The sequence below is a fragment of the Magnolia sinica genome, chromosome 15, assembly GCF_029962835.1.
Source record: "Magnolia sinica isolate HGM2019 chromosome 15, MsV1, whole genome shotgun sequence".
NCBI classification, from domain to species: domain Eukaryota; kingdom Viridiplantae; phylum Streptophyta; class Magnoliopsida; order Magnoliales; family Magnoliaceae; genus Magnolia; species Magnolia sinica.
Window position 1 is genome coordinate 65,692,072 of NC_080587.1, and position 19,715 is coordinate 65,711,786.

General features: G+C 40.5%; 2 protein-coding genes across 3 annotated transcripts in view; one reads left to right on the plus strand and one right to left on the minus strand.

Moving 5' to 3' along the window:
• The window catches only part of LOC131227710 (extra-large guanine nucleotide-binding protein 3-like), a 32,479-nt gene that overhangs the window by 2,917 nt on the left and 9,847 nt on the right, over window positions 1-19,715 (minus strand). Inside the window, exons 3-6 of one of the 2 annotated variants that reach the window (XM_058223512.1) lie at window positions 8,402-8,506; window positions 7,940-8,125; window positions 5,597-5,774; window positions 697-941 (exon numbers count right to left, since the gene is read on the minus strand). In XM_058223512.1, coding sequence (XP_058079495.1) covers window positions 697-941; window positions 5,597-5,774; window positions 7,940-8,125; window positions 8,402-8,506 — 714 coding nt within the window. The remainder of the gene's footprint in view (window positions 1-696; window positions 942-5,596; window positions 5,775-7,939; window positions 8,126-8,401; window positions 8,507-19,715) is intronic. The other variant, XM_058223513.1, reaches the window with a different exon arrangement.
• LOC131227712 (probable serine/threonine-protein kinase PBL28) lies at window positions 15,750-16,615 on the plus strand. The gene has a single exon (XM_058223514.1). The coding sequence runs from the start codon at window positions 15,769-15,771 to the stop codon at window positions 16,087-16,089; it is 321 nt and encodes a 106-aa protein (XP_058079497.1). The 5' UTR covers window positions 15,750-15,768; the 3' UTR covers window positions 16,090-16,615.

Here is a 19,715-nt window from a genome sequence, read left to right on the forward strand (position 1 = left end):
CAACCAGTTCTTCTACCCTCATATTGTCCGTATCACAAAGTTCTTGGATCGTCGTCACCTTTGAGTTGAACCAGAGAGAGAGAGAGAGAGAGAGAGAGAGAGAGAGAAATAGCTAGCGGGGAAGCTAACCTTCCAGAGCACCATGTGATGATCCAGACTGTTTGTCTATAAGTTATCGCTGAAGATGGCCCAAATGGCAAAGAAGAAGGGAGGAACAAAAAAAAAAAAACACTCATCCCAGACTCCATTGTCCACAGCAAAGGTGAGGTAGAAACAATGGTCAAGAAGCAATTTGCCACCTCACTTTTGTTTGGATGGTGAGGATCTCTGATGAGTGAGGTTTTTCTCATCCTAGATCCCATTCTCCACAGAAAAGGTGAGGTAGAAACAATGGTCAAGAAGCACTTTGCCACCTCACCTTTGTTTGGATCACGAGGATCTCTGATCAATGAGGTTTTTGTCTTGTTCCCCATGTATGATGAGACCTTTTAGATGAACGCAAAGACTCATGGTCCATCCTACTTGTAATCCTACGAAATGGTTATTAAAAAATTTCGAGTACAACTTTTGAAAGATGTAAGATAGTCATAGACCCACGAAATGCAAGAAAAACAAAGCTTTAGATATGGGAAGCAACAGAAGATTCTAAACTAAAATGGATGCACATATGCAAAGTAAAAAATCACTTAATTATACCCGATCCAAGAAATAGTCTGCAACATCTGGAAGAAAGTGCAACTCGGCTTTTCTCTTGTACGTTTCCTGAATGGCAGGATCCCTCCAAACCTCATCCACGACAGGGGCATACTCACGTGTTGCAGCAGGGAAGAAGGCATCCAAGTCTCCCATGGCCATAATCTCTAAGAGCCAGTCAGAAAAATGCTTCAACCTTTGGTTGATAGAATAGATACACTGTTTCCCTTCCTCGACTCCATTTTCCCCTGATTTCATTTCACAATCAATCAAAGATATAACTTAGAAGGGTGTTCACAATCAAAGATATAACTTAGAAGGGTGTTCGAGCTCATGTTAAATCATGGACAGATAAGAAGGTAGTCTATTCAAGCAGAAAGTAGGGCTGCAACTTGGGTTCAGGTCAACCCAAACCCAATTGACCCAACCCAAGCTCAAGTCGGGTTGGGCTGTCAAGGTCCACAGGTCAGGTTCGGGTTTGAAAAGGCCAACCCGATCCAAAATCAGGTTGGGTTCATGTTAAGCAAATTCAGTTCTGGTTAGTTCGGGTTGGAAATAATTACATGTATCTGGATTGGTTTGGGTCAAGTAGGATCAGGTTGGGTCAGTGTTTTAAATAGTGGTAGCGTGATGCGTAGCACTCAACCCTCTATAGTGTGTAGCATAAATACGTAGCGTGGAGTGTAAGCTACACAATACTTCTATTTTTTAATTTTTAAATAGGACAAATATAATAAATAGTGAAAAAAAAAAGGAAAAAAAATATAAAAATGCCTAAAAGATTATTCATTTTATCAATTATAAGCATGTTCAAAAAAGCTATTAGTTATCATTTATCAAAAGCCAATCCACATATATAAGTCAAATCAAATAATTATCACATCAACAACTTTATAAGCAAACCACTTTAATTAATAATGTCTAATTGAAACCACAAGTCACAATTATGAAAAGAAATAAAAATCCCATAGGTTAAAAGTATAAAGTACAATACAAGTGTCACATTTCTCAACATTAGAAACAAAGATAACCTAAATAAAAAATAAAAAACTAAAATAGTAAAAAAAAATACATTGTAGCTCATGCTACAGATGCTACGCGCTACGTAGCTGTAGCGTACGCTATGGCTACAAGGGATTTACACTATTTGGGACGCTACGTGGCGCTACGGCCACGATACGCTACGTAGCGTACGCTACGGGCGCTATTTGAAACATTGGGTTGGGTCAAGTAGGATCGGGTAGGGTCAAGTATAGAGGAATTTTGGTTGGGCACCTCGGGTTGGAATTCAGGTCGGGTCAGGTTGCGGGTTGGGTCCTCTTGAGGTTAGAGCAAGCTTGGGTTGACCCTCAACCTGACCCGACCTGCCCGAGCAGCATCCCTAGCAGAAAGCAGAAACACTGGTCCACTCAGTGTTCCCGGGCAACAACAATCATTCGATGGCACTTGGGATTCCCTACGAACCATGACATGGAGGATCACCCAACCGTTATCTTAAGATTTTAACTCAATAGTTGTAGAAGTTGTTTCAGATTTTTCCAAGTGACTCAGTAAATATATAGCTAGAAAAATGTGTGCAGAAATGGGAGATTACTGAAAGAAAATGATATATACATATATATATACACACATATATATAAATATACATTGATGACATAGAACTTGAAAATATGTGTGCTTGTTGTAATTGGGTCCTGCAAAAGAACTAAATCAAATGAAAATTTATGGCTTGGAAAAGTATAGAGCAGCATGACAATGCTGCCAGCCGTAATGATATTAGTAGAGTTCATATACAGAGCTTTGCTAAGCACACATGCATGTGCAATAATGCTAGTCTACACGCCACACATGTGCAAGCATGGCCCCATTGAATAAGATCTAATCCATCCATCAGTTTGGTCCGACCATGTTCCTGTTGTCCCAAAAATAAAATATGGTCCATGGGCCCAATATTGGAAACCAATGGATGGGTTAGAAAAGTCCAGCCAAGTTTTTCAGAGGCATACATTTGTTTTGCAAAATGTGGCACACCTGACCAGTGGAGCAATCTGATTCTTGGGCTGTGGAATCAATATAGTGGTGCCGTTCTAATGGATGGATTGGATCTCGGACCTGTCGTGCCATGCTGGCACATGTTTAGTGTGTACATGAGCTTTATTGAACACGTGTGGGCTTAGCAAAGCTCGTGTACAAACGACAACTTGTAAAACATTGTGGGGCACATTGACAAGAAAGACAACAAAAGAATTGAGTACCAAATGGATGAGATGTAAAGAATTGAATGACAGGAAAAGAGAGAGAGAGAGAGAGAGAGAGAGAGAGAGAGAGAGAGAGAGAATGCAAGGGTTTGTTGAGTTGAGGTTGTTGCTGCGCAAGAAAATTTAAAAAGAAAGAAAAAGAAAAAGAAAACATGGAAATAGAAAGATATATCTTGGGCATTGATTCTGCAACATCCAAGTTTCTCCCATTAAAAGAGAAGCTCGGGCAGAGATTCTCATTTGATTATTTTGGTGAGAAATGCTTGTAATCAATTCAAAAAATATACTAGAGGTAAACACAAGAGATGTGTGCAAGGGGTTGAAAAGGCCACTTGACAATGTAGCACAAGTATGCAAGATCGGGCCATTCATCACTAGGGCCCACCGTGAACAGGCCATCATCCAAATAAAACTCAGGCAAACAATCCATCATTCATCAACCTGTATGTGTGGCCATCTGATGAGACAACCAACTTGATTTTAGGCCAGGGCATGTTCACAGTAAGCTCCACCAATGGAATAGCTCAGATCTCAAACGTGAATGTGTTGGGACACATGCTGCAAAGGCCAATCTTCTGTCTAAATCTCAATCTCCACAACACAGTTTAAAAACCCGAAAACTCGACTCGACGTACATCCAGGTGGGGTTGACTTGAAAACTCAACCTGACTCGATATTAAAGTAGAGAATTTAACACAAAACTACCTAGTTAATATGGAAATTACATTCCTGTACCTTCTTAAAAAAGATACCTCATTTAACCAAGTATATTATTCCACTACCTTCCGTTAGCTTTATTAACTGCCAAGTTGGGTTCAGCTGCTAGCAAATGGTTGGCAGCTTGAGTGGGCCCCACCGTGATGCTTATGTGAAAACCACGCCAATCGCCAGGCTTGTCACCCATGTTAGGCCTAGGGCCCAAAAATCAGACCCATCTGGATTTAGGTGGACCACATGATTGGAAACAGAGTACAAAGAAACACTCACCCTCCACACTACTCTTGGTGTGGCCCACTTCTATCACGGATGGACCTGACTTCTAGGCCCTAGGCATAAATTATGGTGTGTCATCTAATGGTTGGAGTGGATTTTATATAATCACCACGGTGGGCCTTGTAAAAATCAAGGGTAGACATCTCTCTAAACTATTTCTTTGGTGTGACCCATCTGAATCACAAGTCAGCCTAATATGTTGGCCTTAGGCCTAAAGTGGGATTCTACATCTAATAGCCGGGGTATGTTTCAAATAAACATCACAGTGGGCCCCGCCAAAATCAAGTGGCACCTTCCGTATTCAAACTGTTCACAACCAATCGATTGATACATTTAAAAAAGAGAACGCCTCAGGTCCAACAGGTTGGAACAGAGGTTATGGTCCCACCCAGAGGATAATTTCTAACTTATTAAGTGCATGGGGCATCCAACACATTCAATAAATTAGACCCACCATGCAGAACACTTTGTGCAATAAGCCAGCCCTATCCACTCATCAAGTGGACCATAGTTGTATTTTCTTATTTATCAATGGCTATACACTATTTTCTATGGTGTAGCTCAATTGATGAATGGATAGGGCTAATGTTTTCACCAAATGATCATCATGAGGTGGCCAACCTATTAGGAGGATTAGATGTCACAGGGACTTACCAGGTTGAAAGTTATCCACTCAGTAGACTGTAAACTATGGCCAATCGGCTGGACAGTAGACCTTAAAAAGGGGTGCCCACTTGTGATTTTGATAGGGCCCACATTGATGTATATGTAAGATCCAACCCACCCATTAAATACATAATCCAACGTTAAGCCAAGAAACCAAAAATCAGGCTGACCTGTGATTCAGGTGGGCCGCACCAAAGGAAAGAGTTGGAAGAGACGTCCATTGTTGATTTTTTACAGGGACCATTGTGATGATTCTATGAAATCCACTCCAATCATTAGATGCCACACCATAATTTAGACATGAGGCCTAAAAATCAGGCCCATCCGTGATTCAAGTGGACCACACCAAGGGAAACAGTTTCGAAGGCGAGCAATGCCTTGTACTTTTTTTCCAATTACATGGTCCAGTAACATAGATTGGCGCACCTTGTGGTTGGTGTGGATTTCACATAAGAATCATGGTAGGGCCCACTCAACCGCCGACCATATGTTCGTACAGTCCACCTAATAGGCGTTAGGTAATCTAGCGGAAAGGTCGACAAATGATAATACTTAGATTAATGAGATAACCTTTTGAAAACCTTTTTGAAAAAGGTACCAGAATGCAAATTTAGTATTAATTAGGTAGTTTTTCTATTATAAAAAAAATAAAAGCATATAAGTATTATGAATTGAAAATATTTGGAATGATAAGAGAGATTAAAAATAAATAAATAAATCTTGTATAAGTAATATGAAACATAACTCAGAGTAACTGCATAACCAAATACTTCATTGGTTAAGGCCATTGCCTCCTTTAGTTGATGTGGCGGGTCTCCCAACATAATTATTTTTAATATAAAAATCAACACTTAGGCAAGTGACTTGGATCGAGTCATGTCGAGTCGACTCGATGAGTCTCTTTGGGTCCAGGCCCAGTACCAAGTTTCCTAGAGAGCTTGAAATCTTGCCGGAAATACACTAACATAAAAGGGTATTATCTATACCTGTGTCAGACGACTCAGCATGTGGAACAGAAGTTTCCATTCCCTCCAAAGCCTCCTCTTCGAAACGCTCTCGTCCCTCGAGCAACGTACTAAGATATTTGTACATGTTGCTTTGAATCATGAGCTTCATATCCTGCAACTCTTCGGGAGAGAATTTGTTCCCATATAGATATTTTGCCTATTTAACAAAAAGGAAAAAATGATAAGTTGTTGGAAAGTCTTCTTTCTCCAAACTAAGGAAAAAGTAAATTTTTGAGGAACAAATTGAGCTCTGGGGTTAAAGATTTGAAATCTGGGGCATCAAAGTAAAAAAGGTGTTTTTCTTTTCTTTTCCTTTTAAGGGTAAAAGTAAAAATAATGTTTTTTATGTAAAATAAAAAATATTGTTGCTACAAAATAGAGGAAACTGACTGCATACTATTTGCATGTTATCTATTGTAAAAATGAGATTTAAAAGGAACCTGCTGGAATTTCCTACTGAAAACTAACAGTATATATGAAAACCTGAATGTGGTTATAACTTATAGCTGTCAATCAATACAAAGAAATCATAGTGTCATGTTACATTAGGGCAAGTTCCTAATCCACCCAGTTCATCCAAGCAGGCTCCATAGTTCAGTGATCTAGAATGTTGATCTGCTTCGCCGCATCGCTGATGGGAGATGCCTCCAAAAGCCTTCCAGATTGAAAGATCAAAGTATCCAATCCTTGGCCATTCTCATCCGTTGGTATTGCTGTAATTTCTTTTTCTTTTTCTTTAACCATCTACTTCTATCCTAGTGATCAAACATTAGGATCTTTCTACATCCACAGCAGGGCCCATCGAATCAACAGTCTAGATCGCCAAACTATGTTTCCCCTTGGATAGACTGGGCATATGCAACAAATCTGGACAGTGTACATGTCCTGAAGAATCAGGATCCTGCAATTCATCACCATATACCGGAAAATGAAAGCTTAAAATACTCTTGATGTAGCAGAGTACTTTATGCACAATTGTAGGGTACATCACACAGTTTACCTTCTACAACAAAATAATGTCTTTTATTGTAATAAGGAACAATCACAAACAACCATGGCATCCTCGACTTACTATGATACACCTTTTATTTCCCATCAATGTGTCATACAGGGAGGACATCCATCCAAATTGTGCAAGCGGCCTATCGACTGGCGCTAAATCATGGAAACACCTATGCGTTGGGTCAGATCATCATCCATCCCCGGTGATGTGATCCGCATGAAGAGTGTAGCTGCCTGATTTATGCACCACGTGATCTTCGTGGTGGCCCCACCTTTGCATGGTATGTATGTCCTCCGTATCTGACACATTGGTGGGTAAACGGTGCAGCATGTTAAGCATTCTATGGTTGTATGTGATCATTCCTCATTGTATAATGGTGTATTTGATGTCTTTAATCAAGTTTTATGTTTCCTTTTCCGTTTGGGATGGGATTCTTCCCAGTTTCCTTTTCCGTTTGGGATTCTTCCCAAGGCTATATATATGGGTGTAAACAGGATTAGAAAATATTCATAGGGGTTTTCAAATTCATCCAAAGGGCTCAAAGGGTGTAGCAAGGGTGATATTCGAGGTTGTTCGAATCGGGTAAGCTCTTTCTCTTTGTAATTTTGCTTTCATGGTGTTCATCTGTCGCTTTATACCATGGTTTTTTCCCGAAAGGGTTTTTCCACATTAAAATCTTTGTGTAATTCTCCCTTTTGCTTGGTCCCATTGGGTTGCCATCCTAGATCCGCCTCCGTGTGCTTCCACGGTCCCCCAACATATAATATGACAAATTTTAAAGATTTTCGAATAGAGGCTAGAATAATTTGAATTCATTACTGATAGAGACAAGAGGAGAGAGGGAGGAAAGGAGAAAGGTAAAAAGACAAAAGAAGAAAGGAAAAGGGAGAAGACAAGAAACGAAGAAGAGAAAAGGAAGAAGAACTAAGGTTGCATTTAAAACCCTATCTCTATACTACTTTGTAGAGAAAGGAATTTTGGGAGAATAATGTATTATGGAGAAAATGGCCTCTCTAATCTCTTTTATTAATAAAAGAATGTACAAAGGTATGGTGTCCTGAGGGAGCACCAAAATAAAACAGAAATACTCTCCTGTGAGTAACAATCACTTCTACATGTAACATATGAATACACTACCAGGACTACCAGAATCCTATCAAACGGTAGAATAAGATGATCCTATTTATGATTATTAGGATAATACTAGCAACAAAGGAACCGCACCAATAAGATATCTATGTGCAGCTTCAGTTGATGGATGCATAGTTAAAAAACTAGAATTCCAAATCTAACATAAAACAATGTAAGATTGGGCATACCTGCTTGAAGATAGTGCTCGTTCCGGAGCCTTCCAATCCCAATAACAGAAGTTTCTGGACTTTTCTAGGTTCTAAATACTCTGGCACAGATCTACTGGAAGGCGTGGTTGAATATTCTTTTGGTTCAGGAATGTTTCCAGGAAGTATGGGCAATGAGAATAAAGAACAGATCAGACGTGTTGATGCCTGCCTAGCAATGACCACATATCAACTGCTTAAAAAATCAATCTAAATCTATAAGATGATCCTTGTGCCAATTTCACATGTCTGAAATATCCAGGGCATTCATCAGGTGGGCCACACATGCATATAAAAGAAAATGAACCATCAGCAGCAATTAGCAATTGTCCACATTGGACGTATTACATGTAGGCGTCGCCCACCTGACCTACCAGCCTGAGATATGATTATGGAAAATTGTCAAACTGATTATAATAATGTCAACAGAAGGTGGACAAATACCTTTCCCCATATGTTTCCTTTTATGTTATTCTGACCTTCTTCCTCATACGACCCATCATCGTACACCCAAAAGTGAGTGTCCCGAGGGCACTGCACCTTGGCCAGCTGAAATTGAAAGTCAGCCATCAACGCTTTTTTAGTTATATATGGCTGAATAGACAACCCTATGGATTTCAAATTTTCAGTCAAAGAACAAAAAAAGCAGCAAGCAGGACCAAAGTAGATGCAATGGAAGATGGATGTGCATAAAAGACGAGCTATTTGGGGTAGCAGTATGGAGAAAATTTTGAACAGTGCATTTGAAAAACAAATAACGATCATTCAAGCTCCTAAAACCATATAACAATAGTCACACAGACCATTTGACTAAATAAAAGATATGACTTGAACAATGATAGAGATGCTTGAAGGAGCACAATGAAGGAAGAAATATAATCGACAACACAACACATTATCGGCAGATCAAAAGCATACCATGCACTGTTTTTCTTTTCTTTTCTTTTCTTTTTTGAGAATTGCATACCATTCGCTGTTTAAAGGGTGTTGTTATAAAGACTGCATGATGCCAAGGAAGCATGAAAGATGTCTAGTGCCTGATGTACATGTAAGTAGAGCTAGGCACCGGACGACTCGATCCGGCTAACTTGACTCATCCAACTCGACCCAAACAGAAGGGGTGAGTCAGTCTGAACCGAGTAGGGCTTTGCCCAATCCGAACTCAAACCGAGTCAAGTTCGAGTTACCTAGTAACTTGACCCGACTCGACCCAAAACTCGATCCGGTTAGACCTAACTAGATCCAAAACCTGACTCTCTAACCCTACCCGCCGCACCCTATCCCGACCTGGTCCTAAAATCTCTCCCTCATCCTCCTCATCTTCCAAGCCCGGCCTCTCTATCTCTCTCTCTCCCTCCCTCATCATCCTCATCTTCCAAGCCCGGCAACCACCCACCACCATCACCCTCCTCTTCCTCCCCCCTCTCCTCTCCACTCTCTTGGTCTCTCTCTCCCTCATCTCTCGATCCGACTCGGTGCCAACTCAACCCGATTCGGTACTTCTGACTGGATCGGACTCGGTTTGGATCAGTCCAGGCCAGACAGGACTCAGATCGAGTTAGGCATGCTGGACTCCGTATCGAGTCGGATCAAGTTTGGGTCTGGCCTATTTCAAAACCGGATCGAGTCGAGTCAGCCCTAACTCGGTCCGACTCGACTCGATGCCCAACTCTACATGTAAGGAAAGAATAAGTAAATTTTGTCCTAGATAAGTAATTGAATGCATTGTCAAGATTAGGATAGAAATGAAACTGCTCCAATAGAAAAGAATAAACAAAAGTTTTTACGGGTCAATACAACTGTTTAGAACATAGTCACATTCAAACTCCAGAGCACATTGTACAGTCAATCTCAAACAGCATGCCCAACAAAAACTAGGTATCCTTCTTTGGGTATAGCTTGCTTCATCATAGACTTGGTTGCAAAAAGGGTGAGTGCTATTTTCAAGTTTCAGAAAGTCAAAAAAGCAGAAAAGGAATGTTTGGATATCTCCAAGTCCATCGAAATCAATGAAATGTAAAAGCTTTTCTTGTTACTATGACAGTCTGAGATGTTTGGATAGCAAAGAAAAGGGAAGATTCCACAAAACAATCATGACAATTTTTCATAATTTGGATTCCCTGACCGTTGTCTAACAAATACAAGATTTCCATTTGTGGGGTGACTAGAGGGTTACCTACTGCTATTCGGCACGTTTTCTGGAGTTTTAAGTGGAATCTTCAATTTTCAAAAAACAAAACAAAACTTACAATAAGGAAAAGTCTAGGAAATTGGTCAACGCCGAGTCAAGAGGTAGTTGGGAAACAACACTTATGAGATCAATTTACAAGATAAAAAGTCCATGCAGTCTCCTTCTAGGCCTGGTTGTGGGAGCGTCATGGTGAAACCAAGACTTCTTTTGTTCTCTTCTCTCGTTGATCAGCAAGCCTTCCTTCAATAAACAATCTTTCCAAACTAATAGACCACATGCACTAACTCAAGCACAACAGGACCCGAAATCAATTGAATATCCAATAGGACCAATACAAAGCTTCATTTAAGACCCCTACAACCCATGGTGATTACTCCATAAGGATTTTTCTAAGAATATTCTATGCAAGGGTTGGGTTCGAGTCTGTAGCTCAATGTTAGACAGCATGTGTTTCAACATCCAGGTCTCCCAGGCTACCCACCAAAAATATTCTATGATATGGTTTTGAACAATCCCACGAGAAAGCATCTATAATCACATAAATCTAAGGGTGCATCTGCATGCTTTGTCAAATTGAATTGCAATGGTCTAGTAAAGTAGAAATAATCAAACCGTAGCCTCCTTCATCCAGATTCATATTGACAATCCAAGCTCGGAAAGCGATCATGTAGCTTTGTAGTTGGAATCAAACAAAAGACCACTGTAATTTGAGGGTAACCTAATTTTAATATAGGAAACATATTTGAAGAAGAACAGAGAAGCGGAAGAAGGAGATTGTATAGTAGAGAAAGTGAAGGACGAGGATCTAATGAATTTCCTCTCCTCTCTGATGCTTTATTTACAACCACTTTACAATACAAAGATAACTCGAATAATCCTAACCCGAGATTTGACTATAATCTCTAGGATACATCTTAATCCAAATAAAGTATGGTGCTCTGAGATAACACTCTGAAGTATGCTTAATGCCTCTTTTAGTGCGCTCAATGCCTCCTTATAGTGCTCTCATGTGCACCAAGATTTGTGTATTCTTAACAATTATCTTTTGTGATTTCCCCTTGATCGCATACAATTTCCATAATTCACCCCAATTAAGAATCCAAAAGGAACCTAAGATTGTGAAACTTCAAATGATATTGCAGGCATGGTATCGTCTCAGATATACATGCAAGTGGGCATATGTAACCATATTGTCCATAACCCATTTCATCAGAGCTGATCAAAGTATTCAACAATGGTAACAGTGGCTATAATTGTTTTTTTAAGGGAAAAACAAATAAATTTGTAGCGACCCTATAATGCATAACGGTTCCCACCATTAATGTTAGTTAAGTAACTGCTTTTAAATACCTTAGCGCAGATAAATCATTGATTGATGCAAATTGGGAAAAATAGCAGCAATTCCACAAGCACAAGTAATTGAAGATGACCCTTCAATTAGTCCAAGAACAAGTTCAAAAGAGACCAAAACCTCAACCTCAACATCCTGAGCTTGATCCCCACGATCTCCCGCCCATTAATGTACACCTACGTGTTCCCATTACCAGCTTCCATCTTTAGCTTCCCCCAAACATTCAATTTCGAACTTATAATCCAATTGGGTTTCTCACCCTCCTGCCGATGTTTTCCGCAATACAACCAACAGCATAAAAATATATTTTCAAATATATATATATATATATATATATATATCTTCAACATAGAGAAGGGAATGCTCCTTTACAACGCACATCTGTAATTGTCCAGGGCAAGTGCCCTGCAATTACAATGGGCACACTTATGTGAGATCAAGGCTATTCATCACGCATGCCCCATAGTGCATGTGCTCCAGCCAAAAACTCAGGCAATTCCCCCCAAAATACAATTTCAAACTTACAATCTTATTGGGTTTCTCACCCTCCTGATGTTTTCCACAATACAATTAACAACATTAAAAATAAATTTAAAAAATAATCACTCTTCATAGCTTGGATAGAGCTTAGCCCAAGCCTAACCCGGCCCGTTGACACCCCTAATGATGTAAAACGATCCAAACCTTCCAATATATAATCTTCAATTCAGGGAGGCAAAGTATAGTTGGGTTTTCAATTCCAACAAGCAGAACCCATTGTTCTTAATCTTGACCATTGGCTTCTTGTGCCGCAGAGTAGATGATTCAGGACCAAAAGAACTCCTCGAGAGGATGATCCTAACAGTTCCGTTCAGGAACTACAAATGGAGGGTCAAGGGAAAAAAAAAAACAGAAATTTATTTCCTTCAACCAAAAATAGTCCCAATATTAGAGGCCAGGATCTTCAAAACTCATAAATGTTTGGGACATGATCTATCAACATTTGTGAGTGGGCTCCACCAACAATTTTTACAAGCCCAAAGCATCCGACCGGGACATTTATCATAACACCGTCCAGATACACTGATACACAACACACTACCATTGTAATGGTGGCATATATTAAACTCAAACCAAAACTGTCAAAATAGTAGGGTCCACTTAAATGGGGCATACACCTAACTTCGAACTGCTTTCATGATCCTAAGCACCTACTAAGTAAATAAAATAAAACAGATGTTCATTGGATTCACTCCCTTTTCATTTCGTCTATGCATTTGATGGCCTCCAAAGCCGGGCATCCATTTTCATCTGCTAAGTGTAATTTATTGGATAACAACCTTTGCTATGGACAGCTTGGATAGAGTATACAATATACATACACCAGTATTGATTCCAGGTTATCTGTACAAGCATAAACCATGGGAAATTATTGCTATCAGGGTCGTCTTGTCCTTTCATAGGATAGACCTCCCTCTTAGAGAAGAAGTAACAAAAAAGGGGCATTACATACCCTACTAGTGAAGGTTCTCTTTCCAAAAAGGCAGCATATTCATATGGCGGCCACGAGGAGATTTATCCCATGTTGGCCCAAGGATTGTCATCTTATCCCATAGAGGGGACTAAGAAGATATCCCAAATCATTCTATGAAAAGGTGTCACTCAGTCAGGCCAGCCAATAAGCTGATTCCCTCACGTGGATACAGATGACGAAGTCCATGAGGCAACCAACGCAAACCTAGAGATAATGCTATCTCAAAGGCATACGGGATATACCTTTCAAGAGATGCAACTATCCTTAAAGCTCACCAAGAGCTCAACAGGATGAGTTTATGGTAAAGAGTAAAGAGACAACCGTCTCATATTGGAAGTGAGTTTGATTACTTGATAATATTCACTTCGCAACAAAGAAGATTTCAAGAGAAAATCTCACCAAAGTGTCAGCTTTATTATCCCTCCTTCCGATCATAGATCTATGACACGAAAGAATGCATTGTGGTAATCCACACATAGTCAAACTAACGGGGAAAAGAAGTGGGAGGCTCAGATTTGGTACTCCATAATAATATCTTTGTAGACATATGGCGGAGCATTTAAAATATGAAGCCATATTTAACTACCCAAATCTCTTCATAAACCCTTGCAACCAACGAACGAAAAGGAAAATTCTAATACATCACCTCCTACATTAGGCGACCGAAGAGGCATAGTTGGACTAGGTTGAAGAGTCCAACCATGCATCGAGAGACTTCTAAAGCTCTCCGTCACGAGCACACCAATAGCCATTCAATAATATTAAATAAGCACTTTTATTAATTTGTTTGATAATCTAGTCTTTCTTCTTTCAAAGTTGATAATAGAGAAGAGAATAGAGTAGGTGGATGCCCATAGTACCCTTTTGCTGAAGCAGATTAGATAAAGGGCTAGCTCGTCTCACCCTAAGTAATCCCTTCTGCTTTTAAGCAAGCTCTTCTTAGACCAGGCCATGACTGGTGTATGTCGATGTTAAAGAGGATCCTGCAAATGGCAGTTCGTTCTTCCTCTTGAACAGCGATGTGATTTGCAACTTCCCACTTCAAGAGATGGCCGAGTTCCATAACCTCATGAGTAAATGGCTACCATGTTGGACCAAGTTTGACCAACCATCCTATCATGGGACGGTGATGATCACAAAAGATGAAACAGGAGGAATTAAGAAAATCATAGAGGGGCCCACCACATCCTTTGTTGGGGCCAAAGCAATCACCCCCATTTATCTCTTCAACCACTGTATCTTGAACACACAATCCATGTGCGTATGCGTGGAAATCATCATTAGGGGGAGTCTTCTACTCTAAGTTATGGATAAGCTTTGTGATTCTGGTGATGGCATTCATGCATGTGCGTATGCGTGGAAAGTTCCATTCCACCTAGAGTGCAGGCTTTTGCTTGGACAGCCTCAGCAAAGGGCATTGCTATCCCAAATGTGTTCAATATGTAGGAGGGTTGAGGAGTTAAGCGATCACCTATTATTGCACTGTGCGACTGCACACTCAGTCTAAGAATCTGCCAAGAAGCTCTTTGGTACATTGGTTGCAGCCTAGTTCAATTTTTTAAGCTTATTGTGAGGTGGCATGCTGGCCCATTCTTGAATCAAGGAAAAATCATCTGGAAAATGCTGCCTTTTGCCATTTTATGGGGTATTTGGAGAGAAATTCTAGAACATTTGAAGTAAACGGGCTTCATTGGAGTCCATCAAGCGGAATATCTTCTCTTTGGCTATGGAATGGGCTCTAGTCTTGCCAAAGTTCGCCATGTATCGTATGTAGGGTTGATCAGAGATTGGGAATCAGTTGTTTCGAAATTGTTCTCATTTTGGATTCTGTAGAGGGAGCTCCAGTTTCTAGATCTCTAGATCTGGTGCTCCTACTTTCTCTTTCTTCTCTTTTTTGGTGGGAACACTTTTGCAGGGTGATGAGAAGGTTACCTACTGGTATTTGGCACCATTTTTTCAAGTTTTTAATGGAATCATTAGTTTTAAAGAACAAAAACAAAACAAAACTTATGACAAAGTAAAGTCTAAGAAATTGGTCCACACCATCACCAAGTCAAGAGGAAGTTCGAAACAACACCTATGCGATCTAGTTACAACTTACAAGATAAAAGGTCAATGCATGCTATCTAATCTCATTCTATGCTTGGTTGTGGGAGTGATGCATGCCATGGCCCACCTAGGCCCACTGTTGGGCTCAACAACGATGTGGGCCTATAGCCCACCATAGGGCCCAACATGTGCTGATTTTTGGACTTTTTATTTACAAATTTGGGAACCTAAATCAAGAATTGCAATTTACTATCTTTGGAAAATGTGGGGGCTGATTTAAAGATGTGATTGATATGATTGAAAATATGTGGCTGATTTAGAAATATAATTACTTTCAATGCTTGTTTGTATTATTAGGCTTTTACCATATTAAGGATGATTAGATTGGTTTGAAATAAATTGTTATTAAATTGAAATCAATCTTTAAGTTCAAGTTCAGTAGAGAGAAATGACATCTCCTTCCTCTCTGCCATCTCCTTCATTTCCTAGGGCTAGGGTTTGGAAGTTCAACTTCTGATATATAGAATGGAAGGAGTTGGTAGAGATGAGAAGGAGGTTATTGTTCTCGTGGTGATCGTTGTGGCCACTGCCTTGGCTTTGGTTTCTTTGTTCGTTGCCTTCAGCTATACTGCTTCATCAGGAACAAGGTCTCCAGGCGCTTGAAGACTAACCATTCCAAGAACAGCAATAGAGATAGTACCTAAAAGATGCAAGTTGTTACAGAGAAAGGAGTTCAGGTCTTCAATTTCAAGCAGCTTCATGCTGCGACTGGTGGATTCAGCAAGGCTAATGTTATTGGGCATGGCGGTTTTGGCTCGATCTACAGGGGTGTCCTTCCTGATGGGAGGAAGATCGCCGTTAAGCTAATGGATCGAGCTAGAAAGCAGGAAGAAGAGGAGTTCAAAATGGAGGTGGAGTTGCTTAGCCGTCTTCTTTCTCCATATCTGCTGGCGTTGCTTGGGTACTGTACAGATAATGACCATAAATTGTTGGTTTATAAGTATATGTCAAATGGAGGTCTGCAATAGCACCTTTATCCTGAGAGTTGTTCCCATGGTGGTGTTTTGAAGTTGGACCATTTGACTCGAATGAGAATAGCTCTGGAAGCTACCAGAGGTCTGGAATACCTACACAAACATATCAGCCCCCCAGTGATTCACAGAGATTTCAAGAGCAACACCATCCTCTTGGACAAGAACTTACATGCCAATGTTTCAGAGTTTGACTTGGCCAAGCTTGGATCTGAGAAAGCTGGAGGGCATTTCTCCACCCATGTATTGAGCACCCAAGGCTACGTCACTCCCGAATATGTGTTAACTGGACATTTGATCACCAAATCAGATGTGCACAGCGATGGGGTTGTGCTCTTGGAGATGCTCACAGGCAGGGTTCTGGTTGACATGAAGAGGGCCCCTGGGGAAGGCGTTCTTGTATCATGGGCATTGCCTTGGCTTACAGATAGACAAAGGTTTGTACAAATCATGGATCCATCATTGGAAGGTCAGTATTCGATGAAGGACGTTATTCAGGTGGCAGCCATCGCAGCAATGTGCATACAAGCGGAAGCAGATTATAGGCCACTAACAGCAGACGCGGAGCAGTCACTAGTCCCGCTTGTGAAGCATCGCAAACAACATCAAAGGTAGGCAGTTGTTCTAGTTTTCATACCACCAGGTCTCCTACAGCTTCTGAATGTGTGAATGCAGGATTGTGAAATTCTAAGTTATATAACATCAAGGACCTTGCTATTTTCTCTATTTAGAGGTAGTCTAACACGGGCTGGTTTGTGCCAGGGAGAGAAATCCTTAGTTCCTCCAGTAGCTTATTTTGGTTTTAGCTTTGATTAGAAAGTTCACCATTTCTCAAAATTAAATTTTGATTGTAGGATTGACAACTTCATTATTTGTCTAAGTTAAGCTTGATTGTAGGACTAACAATGCGATGGGGATTTTCTCCTCATTGCAGTCATGATTCGACGATATCGAACCAGCTTAGATGACATCAAAGCCTGACAATGTCATCGAGTATTTTCAGGATTTTTCACCCCTGGTCGTTGGACAGTTTCGGTCCGTTTTCGATATCATCGAAGGACCTTAGATGACATCGAAGGTTGTCATTGAAGGCCTTCGATGACATCGAAGGTTTACGCAGATTCGTTTGCGGAAACGCAGATTCTGCGATTTTTGTTTCCTATTCCGATTCTACTTCTTTCTAAATCTATATAAAGGGGTGTATGCGGGATTGGGGTGTATTCTAGGGTATTCTAGGGTTACCTAAAGGTACTCTAAAAGGGTTTAAGGCTATCAAAAGTGTGTGTGTGTGTATGAGAGTGAGAGAGAGAGGAAGCTCGTGGAAGGGAGATTCTGCTCGTAGAGGTAATCTACTTCGCAGTCCACGTCTTAGCGCTTCTACGTCCTCGTGATTGGTGAGATGTCTCCGTTTTTCTTTTGTTCTCTTATTGTTTATCCACTCCTGCGTGAGTGAAGAAGGTTTGATCCAAGCGGTGTGTGCTTGTGATCGGTTGTAACATTCTACTTCATAGTGGATTGTTGTTCTGGACCATGTCCCGTGGTTTTTACCTCTTTGAGGGTTTTCCACGTAAAAATTCCTTATGTCGTGTGGTTTGTGCTTTGATTTATTTCATTGCTTTATTATCCCATAATTCTGGTGTATTTGGAAGGCTAGATCCTAAGGTTTTGTGCAACGGCCCCCAACAAAGTAGTATCAGAGAGTTCAGGTTGGTTGAACGGGGTGGGATCGGTTCTGAATTATGGAATGTGGCTCATCAAGGATGATCAGTCTCAATGGTTCTAACTGGACTATATGGAAGGCTAAGATGGAGGATTTTCTTTATTGCAAGGACTTAGGCATATCAGCAAAGTCAAAGGATATGATAGATGATGATTGGAAGAAATTGGACCGGAAGGCGGTGGAGTTTATTAGACAATGGTTGGACGATTCCGTATTCCGCCATGTGTCTACGGAGGCCTCAGCCGCTAGCCTATAGTTAAAATTGCAAGGGTTGTATGAGAGGAAGACAGCCAGCAATAAGATTTTTCTGATAAGACGACTTGTAAATCTCAAGTTCAAATATGGTGGTTCTGTGGCTAAGCACATGAATGAGGTCGGCAACATATTGAACCAGCTCTCCGCTATGAAGATAGTCCTGGATGATGAATTATAGGTTTTACTATTGCTTAGCTCATTGCCTGATAGTTGGGAGACATTGGTGGTGTCTCTAAGTAACTCCGCGCCAGACGGAAAGGTATCCATGGAACAGGTAACTAGTTGTCTCTTCAATGAGGAGACAAGGAGGAAGTCTCAGGGGTCTACTCAGCAAGAGGCCCTTGTGACACAAGAACAAAGGAAAGGAACGTACAGAAAGGACGGGAATGCCCGAGAGAAATCAAGAGGCAAGTCAAGTACCAGGAAGGATGTTGAATGCTGGAATTGTGGCAAGAAATGCCACTATAAGCATGAATATCGCAAGAATAAGAACGACAAGAGAGGAAAATGAAAGGAGAGGAAGATGAATCAGATAATACTGCGGTCGCTTCAGATGGCGACGTTGTAGTTATTATTTTTGCAGATCATGATGTTTGTCTCACGGCTACGAGTCAGGACACCGACTGGGTGATAGACTTGGAAGCCTCATTTCACGCAACTCCACGCAGGGACTTCTTCACAAGCTACAAGTTTTCGGGGTCGTATCGGCCGAGTCCATATTCTATACACGTAACGGCTGTTACGGGCCTTCAAAAAATAAAAAATAAAAATAAAAATACCTGTTTGCCTTTCTTTTCTTCTTCTTCTTGTCTTTCTTCTTCTTCTTCTTGCTCGTCTTCTTCTTCTTCTTCTTCTTCTACGGCCCCCTCCTTCTTCCTCTTCTTCTTCTTCTTCTTCTTCTTCTCTCTCTCTCTCTTCTTTCCCTTTTTCCCTCTTTTTCTTCTCTTCTTTCCCTCTTTTCTTTTCGGTTTCCCTCTCTCTGTTTTTTTTTTTTCGGGCGTCGCGCATCGGCTAGGGTACGTGTCACGCAAGCAATGGCCCGGACACTCCTCGAGCTCAGAGTTATACTGAACGGTTCAAATGAGATCAAAGTTATATGGGATTCATAGTGATGTATTTATTACATCTACCCGTTCATCTATTTCCAGAGATCATTTTAGAGCACTACCCAAAAATGAATTATATCCAAAGATCATCTGGACCGCACCAAAAATAGCAGGCAGAGATAATATTTTCACCGTAAAACAATTCGTAGGGCCCATGGTAACGTTTATTTTCCATCCAATCGATTGATAAGACCCGAGTGGGCCCCACCATGATGTGTATATTTAATCCATGTCGTCCATCCATTTTGCCACGTCATTTTACATCAGATTCTAAAAATTAATAATATCCAAATCTCATGTGGACCACACCATAGGAAAGCAGTGGTTATAGAATGCTCACCATTAAAATTTTCTTAAGATCCATTGTAATGTTTATTTTCAATCTAACCTATTAATTGGGTCACGACGTGGATGAAGAGAAAACACACATGTCAGCTTGGTCTAAAACTTTTGTAGCCCCCAATAAATTTTTAATGATGAACGTTTAATTAGTCTTGTTTCTTATGGTGCAGTTCACTTGAGCTTTGGATGTGCCTCATTTT

Excerpts from the sequence above, each read along its gene's own strand:
- LOC131227712 (XM_058223514.1), top strand. The coding sequence starts at position 15,769 with ATGCAAGTTGTTACAGAGAAAGGAGTTCAGGTCTTCAATTTCAAGCAG.